Here is a 14096-nt window from a genome sequence, read left to right as displayed (position 1 = left end):
GTTTGCTATGACTGTCACTTGCATCTGTTGTCTGCAGCATGAACATTTCACACACACGCACAAAAATCGCATATGCTGAACCTAAGGTCATGTCAAAGGTGAAGGCAACGAGGTCAGAGTGAGGCTTTCAACTCAAGAGTTGTCTGTACAAAGCTGGAAAAGCAATAAGGAATGTTGACTAATATTGATTGGTCATTTGTCTGAGCTATGCCGGAGTCACTGTGACCTTGGGACAGGTACTAGACCATGTTTTGCTAATTGTTCACGTGTATCAAAGTGATGTATAAAAGTGGTCGTTAATCATTGTCAACTGTGATGTGCAGATTCTGGAAGAAAGGGGGTTTCACTCCTGTCTACCTGTGTCAGAAGCCGGTGAGTTGCAGCTAAAAAGTGCAGATTCTTTGTTGTGTGTCTTCTAACACCAGGTTACTACCCATTGTGTACTGATATTTCCTTACTGCAGCGGGCACTGTTCAGTTTCGCTTTCTCAATCAGTTATGAGTTTTGTATTTTAATTTTTGAAAGTAAGTACCAACACGATTTTTCTAAGTGTTCACTGTGTTGGCCGGTCAATTGTGATCACACCTTAATATGAGCTCGATCGCCCAATCAGGCCAAGTAGTTTTGTGACCTGTTGTGATTCATCATCGGACACAAAACGAGAGCACCAAAGAATCGATAGACAGACAGAAAATACGAGAAAAAAAACCTAGCCATATGCAGAGCACAGGAGCAGGAGTCAAGATGGCTGCGCTAGTCAGGAGGGCAAAGGGGAGGTAACCTACTTCCGGGAGGTTATCGGCTGTAGCTTCTTTAGTTTTCTCCGCTTAGGCAGATAGTAGTTTGCACAGGACAGGAATTAGACCCCTGCCGGAGTCTGCACTAGTGGGTCACAGTAAGTATGTTACTTAAACGTCATTTTAAGAGGAAAATTTCCTTTTTTTTTTCTCACATAGTGTGCTAAGCATATTGGCTTTAGCTTCTGCATTGTTCACCACTGTTTTCTGAGGGATTGAGCATGTTTTTTGATTATTTTGTATGCGCCTTGTAAAGGAAATATGGCTTGGACAGTGCACTTGGCTGTTGCTGGGCTGGTGCAATTAAATTGCAGTGCAGCTGCACTAATAGGGTACAGAGTGCTACAGAAATACCAGTTATGATGATGAGGGGGTGCAGTTTAGAGGTGGCGGACAGCTGACAGCAGGGTGTGTGTGTTGTCAAGATGATGGTGTGTAGTGCACAGATGGTGTGTTGTTATGAAGATTTGTGTAGTGTAGAGCTTGTGGTGTGTAGTGTAGAGGTGGTGTGTGTGTTGTTATGATGATGGTGTGTAGTGCACAGATGGTGTGTTGTTATGAAGATTTGTGTAGTGTAGAGCTTGTGGTGTGTAGTGTAGAGGTGGTGTGTTTGTGATGATGATGGTGTGTAGTGCATAGCTGGCATATTGTTATGAAGATTTGTGTTGTGTAGAGCTTGTGGTGTGTTTGTAGTGTGTAGTGTAGAGGTGGTGTGTTTGTTGTTATGATGATGGTGTGTAGTGCATAGCTGGCATGTTGTTATGAAGATATTGTGTAGTGTAGAGTTTGTGGTGTGTAGTGTAGAGGTGGTGTGTGTGTTATGATGAAGGTGTGTAGTGTAGAGCTGTTGGTGTGTAGTGTAGAGGTGTTATGTGTGTGTCATTATGATGATGGTGTGTAGTGTAGAGGTGTCATGTGTGTGTCATTGTGATGATGGTGTGTAGTGTTGAGGTGGTGTGTGTTGTTGTGATGATGGTGTGTAGTGTAGAGGTGGTGTGTGTGTTGTTATGATTAAGGTGTGTAGTGTAGAGGTGGCATATGTGTGTTATTATGTTGATGTGGTGTAGAAGTGGCATGAGTGTTGTTATGATTAAGGTGTGTAGTGTGGAGGTGGTGTGTGTGTTATGGTGATGGTGTGTAGTGTATAGGTGGTGTGTGTTGTTATCAGTGGTATGTATGTGTTGTTATGATGATGGTGTGTAGTGTACAGGTGGTATGTGTGTGTTGTTATGAAGATTTGTGTAGTGCAGAGGTGGTATATGTGTTGTTATGATGATGATGTATAGTGTAGAGGTGGTACGTGTGTGTTGTTATGTTGAAGGTATGTAGTGTAGAGGTGGTATGTGTGTCGTTATGACGAAGGTGTGTAGCGGTGGTATGTCATGTGCATGCCGTTAAGTTGAAGATGTGTAGTGTAGAGGTGGTATGTGTATATCGTTGTGATAAAAGGTGTGTAGTGTGGAGGTGGTATGTGTGTGTCATTGTGATGAAGGTGTGTAGTGTGGAGGTGGTATGTATGTGTAGTTGTGATGAAGGTGTGTAGTGTGGAGGTGGTATGTATGTGTAGTTGTGATGAAGGTGTGTAGTGTGGAGGTGGTATGTGTGTGTGTCCTTCTGATAAAGGTGTGTAGTGTGGAGGTGGTATGTGTGTGTGTCCTTCTGATAAAGGTGTGTAGTGTGGAGGTGGTGTGTGTGTGTCATTGTGATGAAGGTGTGTAGTGTGGAGGTGGTATGTGTGTGTCATTGTGATGAAGGTGTGTAGTGTGGAGGTGGTATGTATGTGTCATTGTGATGAAGGTGTGTAGTGTGGATGTGGTATGTGTGTGTCGTTGTGATGAAGGTGTGTAGTGTGGAGGTGGTATGTGTGTGTCATTGTGATGAAGGTGTGTAGTGTGGAGGTGGTATGTGTGTGTCATTGTGATGAAGGTGTGTAGTGTGGAGGTGGTATGTGTGTGTCATTGTGATGAAGGTGTGTAGTGTGGAGGTGGTATGTGTGTGTCATTGTGATGAAGGTGTGTAGTGTGGAGGTGGTATGTATGTGTCATTGTGATGAAGGTGTGTAGTGTGGAGGTGGTATGTGTGTGTCATTGTGATGAAGGTGTGTAGTGTGGAGGTGGTATGTGTGTGTCATTGTGATGAAGGTGTGTAGTGTGGAGGTGGTATGTGTGTGTCATTGTGATGAAGGTGTGTAGTGTGGAGGTGGTATGTATGTGTCATTGTGATGAAGGTGTGTAGTGTGGATGTGGCGTGTGTGTGTTGTTGTCATGAAGGTGTGGAGGTGGTATGTATGTATCGTTGTGATGAAGGTGTGTAGTGTGGAGGTGGTATGTATGTGTCGTTGTGATGAAGGTGTGTAGTGTGGATGTGGCGTGTGTGTGTTGTTGTCATGAAGGTGTGGAGGTGGTATGTATGTATCGTTGTGATGAAGGTGTGTAGTGTGGATGTGGCGTGTGTGTGTTGTTGTCATGAAGGTGTGGAGGTGGTATGTATGTATCGTTGTGATGAAGGTGTGTAGTGTGGAGGTGGTATGTATGTGTCGTTGTGATGAAGGTGTGTAGTGTGGAGGTGGCAGACAGCTGACTGCACGGTGTGTGTTGCAGAATGACCTGACCGGGGAACACAGCATCATCATGCTACACGTCCTCAATGAACAGGAGCAAGGCACTGACGGTTCATGGCTGGCCGAGTTCTGGAGACGTAGGTTTTTTTCTTTGGTATCGTGTAGTATGATATTGTATTATTTTGTGTTGTATGTTTGGTGTTGTATTGTACTGTATAATACCTAAGACTTGAAGTAATTCAGCTCCATTTTTGTTTTGGATGGTGCACATGTTTGTATGTGAAACTTTTTTCTTTTTTTTCATTTGTGAAGTTTGGTATTGTATCATCTGTACTGTATAGCATTGTATTGTAATATACATTATACCTGAACCACAGGTTGAACACATTGCCAGAATTCAGTTTCAGTGGGGGAGGGGGGGTGTTTTTTTTTGTTGTTGTTTTTTTGGGGGGGAGTTGGGGGTTGTTGCTCACATGTGTGTTTACACACGTGAGTCTCTCATAACATTGTTTCAGTAAATTTCTTTTAACTGTTTAGTTTTTCTGGAACTACTTAATAATAATAGACTCTAAATTTGGCTTTAAAACATAATTTTTAAAAATCAGTTCTTTCTACTTTTTTTTTTTTTATTATAATGATAATGTGATTGTGGAAAGGGCACATGAAATTGTAAAGAAGCACATTCATGTTGTTATATTTTTTGTTATTCACAACACTCAGCACTTTTATCAGACATACTGACACACTAAAGAAGCACATTCATGTTGTTATATTTTTTGTTCTTCACAACACTTAGCACTTTTATCAGACATACTGACACACTGATTAACAGCAGTCATTGTATCACTTTCAGATCAAATAGGATCTTCTTCTTCTTGATATGCTTTTATAAACGAATGGCACTCTGAAGAAATAACTAATTTCACTGTGCATTACAAACTTGTTTTTGTTTGTTAGATGAGAGATTGCGCATTGAAACTTGTGCAGGTAACGTTTTTTATTTTGGGAAGGTTGATGCATAGGGCCAGGCCAGTCCCATTCTCACAGCGGTACAAAGGTATCTTCAAATAAACGACTGTTCAAAGCAGTATCTGATGTTGCTGTGTTGGGCAGAGTTCAGAGAGCGGTTCCTGGAGCTGATGCCGTTTGACAGCTTCAAGACGTTCCCTCCCCAGTTGGCTCTTAGCATCCTGGATCAGAAGAAGTTTGCTGTCAAGGCTGAGGGTGAGCTGTTTGTTTTTGTGTTTATCTTCTTCTTCATCATCACTCTCGGGCTGTGAACTCTCTTGTTCACTGGTATACACGAGTGGGCTTTTAACCTCTCCATGTAGGCAGTCATACCCTGTTTTCAGGGGCATGGGGGTTTGGGAGGGGTGCTTGCTGAGTATGATCTTGTTTCCGTAACCCACCAAATGCTGACATGGATTATGAGATCTTTAACATGTGTATTTGTTCTTCTGCATGCGTATTCACATGACAGGGGTTCAGGCAGTAGCAGATGTACATATCTGTTGACCTGGGAGATCAGCGCCTATCCTCGGACAGAGACCAAGCTCTAAGTGCTTTACAAACTCGAGGTCGGACACCAAGCTCTGAGTGCTTTATAAACTCAAAGTCGGAGACCAAGCTCTGAGTGCTTTATAAACTTGAAGTCGGAGACCAAGCTCTAAGTGCTTTATAAACTCAAAGTTGGAGACCAAGCTCTGAGTGCTTTATAAACTCGAAGTTGGAGACCAACCTCTGAGTGCTTTATAAACTTGAAGTCGGAGACCAAGCTCTGAGTGCTTTATAAACTCGAGGTTGGAGACCAAGTTCTAAGTGCTTTGTAAAACTTGGTGCTGTGACCGAGTTCGAACCCGACACACTCGGATTAAAAGTCCAACACTTTAACAACTTGTCTGTTGCACCCGTCTGTTCATGAGGGAGAGGGCATTTTGTTTCTGTGTGTACTGGATAGTTTGGGAATAAAGGTATTTATGACCTATGATGAGTGTTGTGTGTGATGATTTTGTCTTTGTATAAGCATAAATTAGTGTTTGGGTTGGATGTCTGTACAGTGTTTTGCATGTAAGTTTTTCATTTCACTTTTAAATGCATGTTTTTACATGTTGGTTTTTTACATTGTACAGAGCAGCTAATCATGTTTTACATGGAAAGGCCCTGTGCGAATCAAATTATTATCATAAGGGACTGGTACAATTGAGCATTCAAAAAGTAGGACAGCTTACAACAAATCTCTTTCTTTCTTTTTTTTTTTTAAAGAACAATTATCCATGCACATTTTGATGTTTTGAAATGTTAGATTTATCAGCATCTGCATGTAATTTTTAGCATTTGTTTATATATATGAATCAATACCACGCCATGGTCTGCAGCGTTTGTTTATTGATTCGTATTTACGAATCTTTACTGTGGTCAGCAGTGTTTGTTAATTGAGATATAATTGAATACATATTTACTATGTTCAGCAGTGTTTGTTAATTAAGATATTTGTATCAATATATACTATGGCCAGCAGTTGTTCTTAACTATAAAAAAAAAAAAAGATTATATAAAAAAAGAAAGAAAAAATACATAGAGAGAGACAGACAGACAGACAGACACAGAAAGAGAGAGAAGGAAAACAAACACATCAGTCTACCGTGTTTCCCATATTTTTGGAAAGTCTCACTCTTTCCTCTAACAAAGGGATCAATATTTATTTATCAATATTTACTTTGGCCATCAGTGTTATTTCATTAACAGTGGTTGGCAGTATGTGTGTATATGTGTGGGTGTATGGTTGTGTATATGTGTGGGTGTATGTGTGAATGTGTGTCTTCATGTTTTACATTTGTTTGCTTATTTATCATCATTGTTGTCTTATTTATTTATTTATTATTATTATTATTTTATTTTTATTATCATTACTACTACCTTTTTTTATATCATAATTATTATTTATTTATTTATGTAAGCTTATCTATTATTTATTCACCTTTTTTTTTCTTCTTTTTTTTTCTCAAGGCCTGACTAAGCGCGTTGGGTTATGGTGCTGGTCAGGCATCTGCTTGGCAGATGTGGTGTAGCGTATATGGATTTGTCCGAACGCAGTGAAGCCTCATTGAGCTACTGAAACTGAAACTGGTTGGCAGTGTCTGTTATTTAACTCATTCTACACCACCCCTACATGCCTGCTGCAACTCCCCTAGACCAGCACAACATGAGACCATTGCAGAAAAACAGGGTGGTTATCTAAAACAGCGAAAATCAATGGAGAATTGTTGATTTAATCGGTCAAACAAAGCTTCATTTTCTTGCTTCCGGAAACAGTAAACGGTTCAGTTTAGAATGCCAGTTGTACCAAGCAAGAATGAACGAAATTAGAATAGTATGTTGGTACGAGAATACTCAAACCTGGTCCACAGGGGGAAGTAATCACGGTACGAGTTAACTTTTACCTGGAGCAGAATGAGTTAAATAACAGTGATCAGCAGTGTCTGTTTGTCTATCTACATGTATCAGTGACTGTTTTCCAGGTCCTCTGAGCCTGGGCAGCACCCAGCTGACAGCTCGCAACATCAAGCGTCTGGAGAAGTATGCTCAGAACCTCGTTGATTACCACCAGATCTTGGACCTGATCCCCGGCCTCTCCCACCTGTACTTCACCAACAGACTGAACGTCCACCTGTCCGCTGTGCAGAACGTAAGTTTGGCGCACAGGGTTTGGAGGGGAGGGGGTGGGGTGCGAAGGTGGGTTTTCATACCTGTGGAGTCTTGTTCCAACAACCCAAGCCCTGAACAATATGGCCTTATCGACTTAGAGGTAGATCCCTGGCCTGTCTCACCTGTACTTCACCAACAGACTGTATTTTGTATTTTGTATTTTGTATTTCTTTTTATCACAACAGATTTCTCTGTGTGAAATTCAGGCTGCTCTCCTCAGGGAGAGCATGTCACTATACTACAGCGCCACCCATTTTTTTGTATTTTTCCTGCGTGCAGTTTTATTTGTTTTTCCTATTGACGTGGATTTTTCTACAGAATTTTGCCAGGAACAACCTTTTTGTTGCCGTGGGTTCTTTTACGTGTGCTAAGTGTGTGCTGTACACGGGACCTCGGTTTATCGTCTCATCCGAATGACTAGCGTCCAGACCACCACTCAAGGTCCAGTGGAGGGGGAGAAAATATCAGCGGCTGAGCCGTGATTCGAACCAGCGCGCTCAGATTCTCTTGCTTCCAAGGTGGAACGTCCAGTTATCCGCTGTGCAGAACGTAAGTTTGGCATACTGGGTTTTGAGGGGAGGGTGGGGGTGATCTTTCATACCTGTGGAGTCTTTTACTTCTTTTTTTTTTTTTTAATTCAATTATAACATAATATGAAGAACAAAAACTTCATTTAGCTGACGATACATTGCAAACACTAACAATTAGAAAGGTGTACCTGTGGAGCCCTGGTCCAAGACGCAAGCCCCAGAACAATTTGACCTCATCAGCTTAGAGGTAGGTAGGTCCAAGCATTGTCACACAACCAGCGCCCTAGAGGAATCTGGTAAAGAGTTTATCTGTGTGGCGCCCCCAGTGACTCTTCACAGAGTTGAGGGAGAGAAGAAAAAGAAGACGTACCTTTCAGTGTGTCAGCCAAGCGGTTGTTAAATTTGGAAATCTTGGGAAAGTCTTGGAAAAACATGTTTTCATCTTCAAGGTCTGGAAAAGTCTTACAGATTGAGAAATTTATAAGGACTGAAGCATGTTTAAAGTCTGAGGCATGTTTTAAGACTGAGGAATGTTTAAAGACTGAGAAATGTTTTAAGACAGGAATGTTTGAAGACTTTGGCATGTTAAAAGACTGAGGCTTGTTTAAAGACCAAGGGGTGTTTCCAGTCCGTGTTTAAAGACAAAGGGGTGTTTTCAGGCAGTGTTTAAAGACCAAGGGGTGTTTCCAGTCCGTGTTTAAAGACAAAGGGGTGTTTTCAGGCAGTGTTTAAAGACAAAGGGATGTTTTCAGGCAGTTTTTAAGACCAAGAAATGTTGAAAGACCAAGGGGTGTTTTCAGGCAGTGTTTAAAGGCCAGGGGGTGTTTTCAGGCAATGTTTAAAGACCAGGGGGTGTTTTCAGGCTTTGTTGAAAGACTGATGGGTGTTCAAAGACCAAAGGGTGTTTTCAGGTGGTGTTAAGACTGGGACATGTTTACAGGTGGTGTTTAAAGGTCAAGGGGTGTTTTCTGGCAGTGTTTAAAGACCGAGGGGTATTCAAAGACCGAGGAGGTGTTTTCAGGTGGTGTCTAAAGACCAAGGGGTATTGAAAGACCGAGGAGGTGTTTTCAGGTGGTGTTTAAAGCCCAAGGGTTGTTTTCAGGCAGTGTTTAAAGCCCAAGGGATGTTTTCAGGCAGTGTTTAAAGCCCAAGGGGTATTCAGAGACCAAGGAGGTGTTTTCTGGCAGTGTTTAAAGACCAAAGGGAATTCAGAGACCGAGGAGGTGTTTTCAGGTGGTGTTTAAAGCCCAAGGGGTGTTTAAAGACCGAGGAGGTGTTTTCAGACAGTGTTTAAAGACTAAGGGGTGTTTTCTGGCAGTGTTTAAAGACTAAGGGGTGTTTTCAGGCAGTGTTTAAAGACCAAGGAGGTGTTTTCAGGCAGTGTTTAAAGACTAAGGGGTGTTTTCAGGCAGTGTTTAAAGACCAAGGAGGTGTTTTCAGGCAGTGTTTAAAGACTAAGGGGTGTTTTCAGGCAGTGTTTAAAGACCAAGGGGTGTTTTCAGGCAGTGTTTAAAGACTAAGGGGTGTTTTCAGGCAGTGTTTAAAGACCAAGGGGTGTTTTTCAGGCGGTGTTGCTGGCCCTGGGCCTGCAGAGGAAGAGTGTGGACAGTCTGACCAAAGAACTGGACCTGCCCGCCACCCAGCTCCTGGCGCTCTTCAACAAGAGTGTCCGCAAAATGGTCACTGTGAGTTGTCTCCCATTTCTTTCTCTCCTTTTTTTGTTGATGTTGTTGTTCTAATTTCTTTTCTATGTTTATTGTTTCTTTTTTGTTATTAATGTCGTTTCTTTTGTTACTGATTGTCTTTGTTGTTTTGTTTTTTCTGTAGTTATCGTTGCTTTCTCTTTTTTATTTGTTGTTTTTTGTTTTGCTTTTGTTTTGTTTTTTTTGTTATTGTTATTGTTGTTTGGGTTTTTTTATTGTCATTGTTGTTTTCTTTTTTCTTGTTTTATTTATTGTTGTTGTTTTGTTGTTGTTTTGGTTTTTTCTGTTTGCTTTTTGTTAATTTTTTTATGGTGGATTTGCACAATTTGGATTGCTTGATCATACAATGTGCTATATATATATATATATATATATATATATATATATATATATATATATATATTGTTGTTGTTGTTGTGAGTTTGTGTTTTTAGTGAGGATCAACATTTGTGTTGTTCTATGTATGAGATGCCCTTTTAGAAAACAAAAATCTTATATCACATTTTTATCAGCAAATCTGTCAATAATTTTTCTTTCAGTGATAATTTGGTATTCCTGTTGAAATAAACACATTCATGCATGCATCCACACTCACATTTGTTGATTGTTTATTTGCATATGTTCATTTGCATATGTTCACTTACACATGCACAAACATGGACACACACACACACACACACACACACACACACACACGACATGTAGGTACACAGATGCATACACCCTTTAGAGACTGCACATGCACATACTTGTGCAGAGAGATTACATTGAAGATTGGCAAGGATTACACACAATGCAAAATTACATTATTTTGAATTTCCTTGCTTCAGAGCAGATGCACTGGCCTGAAAAACATTTTGAACAATACACAATGTAAAAGAAAATTGAAATGCTAAAATATGAAAGGATTTTTTTTTTTTAAAGAAAGGAGAGAAAAAACAAGTTTTACTGCACATCAGAGATGTAGCATAGTGATATATTTATCAACACTTTTGGAGACAAGAGTGAACTAAGATAATAAGCATGAATTTTCCTCTTTTTTAACCGGAACTTTTCTCAGCACAGAGCATAGCGAAATGTTTCAGCAGTGAAAGGGTTAAGGGCATCAGCCAACAGATGGTTAAACTGCACTGCAGCATGCGTTTCAACAGGTTGTTAAACTGCATTGCAGCATGTGTTGTTGTTTCAGCAGGTGGTTAACTCACTCAGGACAAAAGGCCCTGATCGGGGCCCGACAGTTTACAACCGTTTCAGATGAAGGGGCCTGATCAGGGCCATAGATGGTTTTGAATTTTTGGAGTGGCACCTGATTTCCATAATGACATTATGAGCTTAGAATATCTTAACTGATCTTTCCACTCTCCACAGCGATCAATAAATGCAGTGTGTGTTGCTGTGCTCGTAAGCAGGAGAGTTATTTTCGCAGTGACTGGTTCACATGAAAAGTGCGTGTCAACAATGGTGTCTGACCTAGTTTCATCTCAGTCACAGGGCAGACAACAGAATTAGACAAATGATCCCTACATGGCTGTTTTACTTTCTGAATTTAATTCTTTGTGCTTTCCTGGATTTGTTTACAAGCCATCATTGTGTGCAAATTTGGAACAAAAGATATGGATGCTTTCATCATCTCACTGTATAATAGCATGAGAAGGGAGGAAATTTATACTTTGTCCCCAACTAACTTGTTATCTTACTGATCAGTTTTGAAGTTTTCAGTTCATTAATTATAAGAATTGTTTTTTGGCGATTTTATTTCTTACCCATACAAGTAGGTTGTCTGTGGGGAAAGTCAGGGGAACTAACCGGAAGTACAAAGTGAGTTAAACTGCACTGCAATATTAAAGTGCACTACAGGATGTGTTGATGTGTTTCAGTTTGTGCGAGAGGTTCAGGAGAAGGAAGTGGCAGCCACCATGCCAGTGGCAGAGCTGGAGGTGGACATGAGGCCCACCAAACAGACCCTGGATGAAGATCTGGTCAGTGCCACGGTTTTCTGTGTACACTAGTACTCTCTCTCTCTTTCACACACACACACACAAGCGCACGCACACACTCACACACACAGAGGTTACACATGCACACACGCACACAGGCATGCATATACGTACACATATACACATGCACGCATGCACACTACACACACACACACGTACACATACATGCACACACACACACACACTTTCTCACATACTATGCATGCACACTACACATGCTCACGCACGCACACGCACACACACACACACACACACGCACACACACCCAACTCTTTAGAAAATGGTAGGGGAATGCATGACCTTGGCTAACACTAGAAGTAATGTTGGCATTTTTCAATTATTCTCAGAGACTGAATTCCAAAGAGAAGGAGCTACATACTAATGTAGCTATTGTGCTCATATAAACATGTAATATTTTCATGTGCCTATGTAATTCCACAACTGACCATCCCACCAAGGCCATTGGATACAGTATGTCCCTTATACTTTGGACAGAACCTTTCTGTTCCCACCACAAGGCAGTATAGACATCACCTTCATGCTAGCAACACCTCTGCCAGATTTTACTTGCAGTTATTTTTCCAGAATTAGATAGGGTTTTTTTTTGTTGTTGTTGTTGTTGTTGTTTTTTTTATCTAGTTTACAGATTATGTTTTACTTTTTGGGGGTTTGGTTTTGATGTTGTTTTTTGTGTGTTTTTTGCTGTTTTTGTTGATTTTATGAGTGATTTTTTTTTTTTTTTTTTTTTTCAGAATGAGGCAGCAGACTCGCTGACCAGTTCCCTGGCACAGTACGCCATCAAAGGGTCTGACAAAGACTGGACGGAAGCCCTGGGCAGTGGGGTAGTGGATAAAGGCATGGTCAGCATCAAAGGGTGAGTGGTTTGCATCAGTGTGGCCTCACTCTTCAAACCACGTTGTGGTAACCGGTTTCAGACATGACAGGCGCAGTAGCTGAATGGTTAGAGCGTTGGACTTTTCAATCTGAGGGTTCCAGTTCGAATCACGGTGACAGTGCCTCGTTGGTAATGGTTGGAGATTTTTACAATCTCCCAGGTCAACATATGTGCAGACCTGCCAGTGCCTGAACCCCCTTCGTGTGTTAAAAACGGTCATATGCATGAAAGCCCACTCGTGTACATATGAGTGAACGTGGGAGTTGCAGCCTACAAACGAAGATGAAGAAGTATTATTCATGTTTGTAATGTATAGTTTTGCTTGCTGTGTCCCACTCGTGTACATATGAGTGAACGTGGGAGTTGCAGCCTACAAACGAAGATGAAGAAGTATTATTCATGTTTGTAATGTATAGTTTTGCTTGCTGTGTCTCAGGGTTCTGGGAAAGCGGAGAAGAGAACAAATGGAGGACATTGAAGCACAGAGACCCAAGGACAAGAAGAAAAAGTTCAAGAAAAAGAAACATGACAAGTTTTTTGCCAGCTGAGAAGGAAGAACTGCTTATACCTTGGAGGAAGATGTATTCACAAGATCCAAGGTTTAAACCTAGTGCGAGGGACACTTCTGGCACAGCTTTTCTTTGAGAATTGCTGCAGAGTGACAGACCATTTCTGAAAGCTGAACTTCATTTCTTTTTTTTTTTCCTAACCTGACAGCAGTCTGAAATACTGATTTGTTGTTGTTTTGTTTTCTGTAGTTGTTTTTATCAGAAAACATTGATAATTGTGACTGTGTGTATATGCATGTGTGACTCTGGAAACTGACATTGTGACAGTGTGGGGAAATGCATGAAAGAAATGTGTGTGTGTGAATTAGTGGGGAGGTGTGGGAGTGGGGGTTTAGGGGAATATGTGAAAGGAGAGAGAACTGCACATTCAGTAGTCAATCATCAAATAAAGTTATTAATGGTCATGTGATAGTGATAGTGGTTTGTCTTTGAAACAAATGGATGTTCCTCTGGAAACAGAGACCAGATGACATTAAAATGTGGCAAACTGCAGAATCGCTTCCTTGTTTGTTTTCTGTCTGTCTGCCTGTCTCTCCCTCCCTCTCTGCGTCTCTTACTCTCTCCCAGTTTCTGTCTTTGTTTCTCTGTCAGTTTAAATCTTTCTGTGCTGGCAATCAACAAAATACAGCACAAAGATCAGAGCTCTGTGCTTTCACAGGGTTCATTTTGGTTTTAAAAGATTTCAAGAATTTGAAAACAAAAAAAAAACCCCAACAACAACAAAATAATAATAATCAATGACATGCATTTTTAAGTCATTAACTCACTCTGGACTAATAGTTTTCTCCCTTGCTTTCCCCTGCAGATGACCCATTTGTTAGGGTTAGGGAAAAAATCACAAAAAATACAAAACACGAAGTAACTGAATGAAACTCCCTGTACTTTACCTACTGACCCCTCTTCTCACGTCGTGTGTACGCCCACCCCCCTCCCTCTCTTCACAGCCCTCAAAAGCTGAGTTACTGTCAGTACCTTCTTGCTGGTAGCTTTCTCCACTGCAGATACTTTATTCAACGTCTTCATCATCCTCGTCGATGTCGAAACCTTCAGTTTGAAACATTTCAATCTCTTCAGCAGCAGTAAAAAGTCACTGTCATGATCTGGTTTGCTCCAAAAATTTCCACTTGTATCACCTGCGATGCCATTTTCGATACGTATGCAGATTAGCTTGTCATGTGGGGTACCAAGGTCACCAGCTGGCCAGCGAGTGGAAAGTTACTGAACCTCACGAAGAAACTTTCCATTTGACCCTTGACATGTTCACAATGCCCGGTGTAGCTGCAATTTTTATGCTACCCCATGAGGAAAACATGGACAAATTTTTAATTGTCAAAACCGCT

General features: G+C 41.0%; 1 protein-coding gene across 1 annotated transcript in view; it reads left to right on the top strand.

Annotated features, from left to right (window-relative positions):
- Positions 1-13170, top strand: part of LOC143286493 (RNA cytidine acetyltransferase-like) — a 49085-nt gene extending 35915 nt beyond the window's left edge. Inside the window, exons 20-27 of the mRNA XM_076594071.1 lie at positions 324-372; positions 3398-3494; positions 4471-4581; positions 6876-7042; positions 9158-9277; positions 11173-11274; positions 12045-12166; positions 12624-13170. Of these exons, the coding sequence (XP_076450186.1) occupies positions 324-372; positions 3398-3494; positions 4471-4581; positions 6876-7042; positions 9158-9277; positions 11173-11274; positions 12045-12166; positions 12624-12735 (880 nt within the window). The 3' untranslated portion in view covers positions 12736-13170. The remainder of the gene's footprint in view (positions 1-323; positions 373-3397; positions 3495-4470; positions 4582-6875; positions 7043-9157; positions 9278-11172; positions 11275-12044; positions 12167-12623) is intronic.
- The last annotated feature ends 926 nt before the right edge of the window (positions 13171-14096 follow it).

Source organism: Babylonia areolata, chromosome 10 (assembly GCF_041734735.1).
Source record: "Babylonia areolata isolate BAREFJ2019XMU chromosome 10, ASM4173473v1, whole genome shotgun sequence".
Lineage (NCBI taxonomy): Eukaryota > Metazoa > Mollusca > Gastropoda > Neogastropoda > Buccinidae > Babylonia > Babylonia areolata.
The sequence above is the reverse complement of the archived record's forward strand: the minus strand, read 5'-3'. Positions and strand labels throughout refer to the sequence as shown.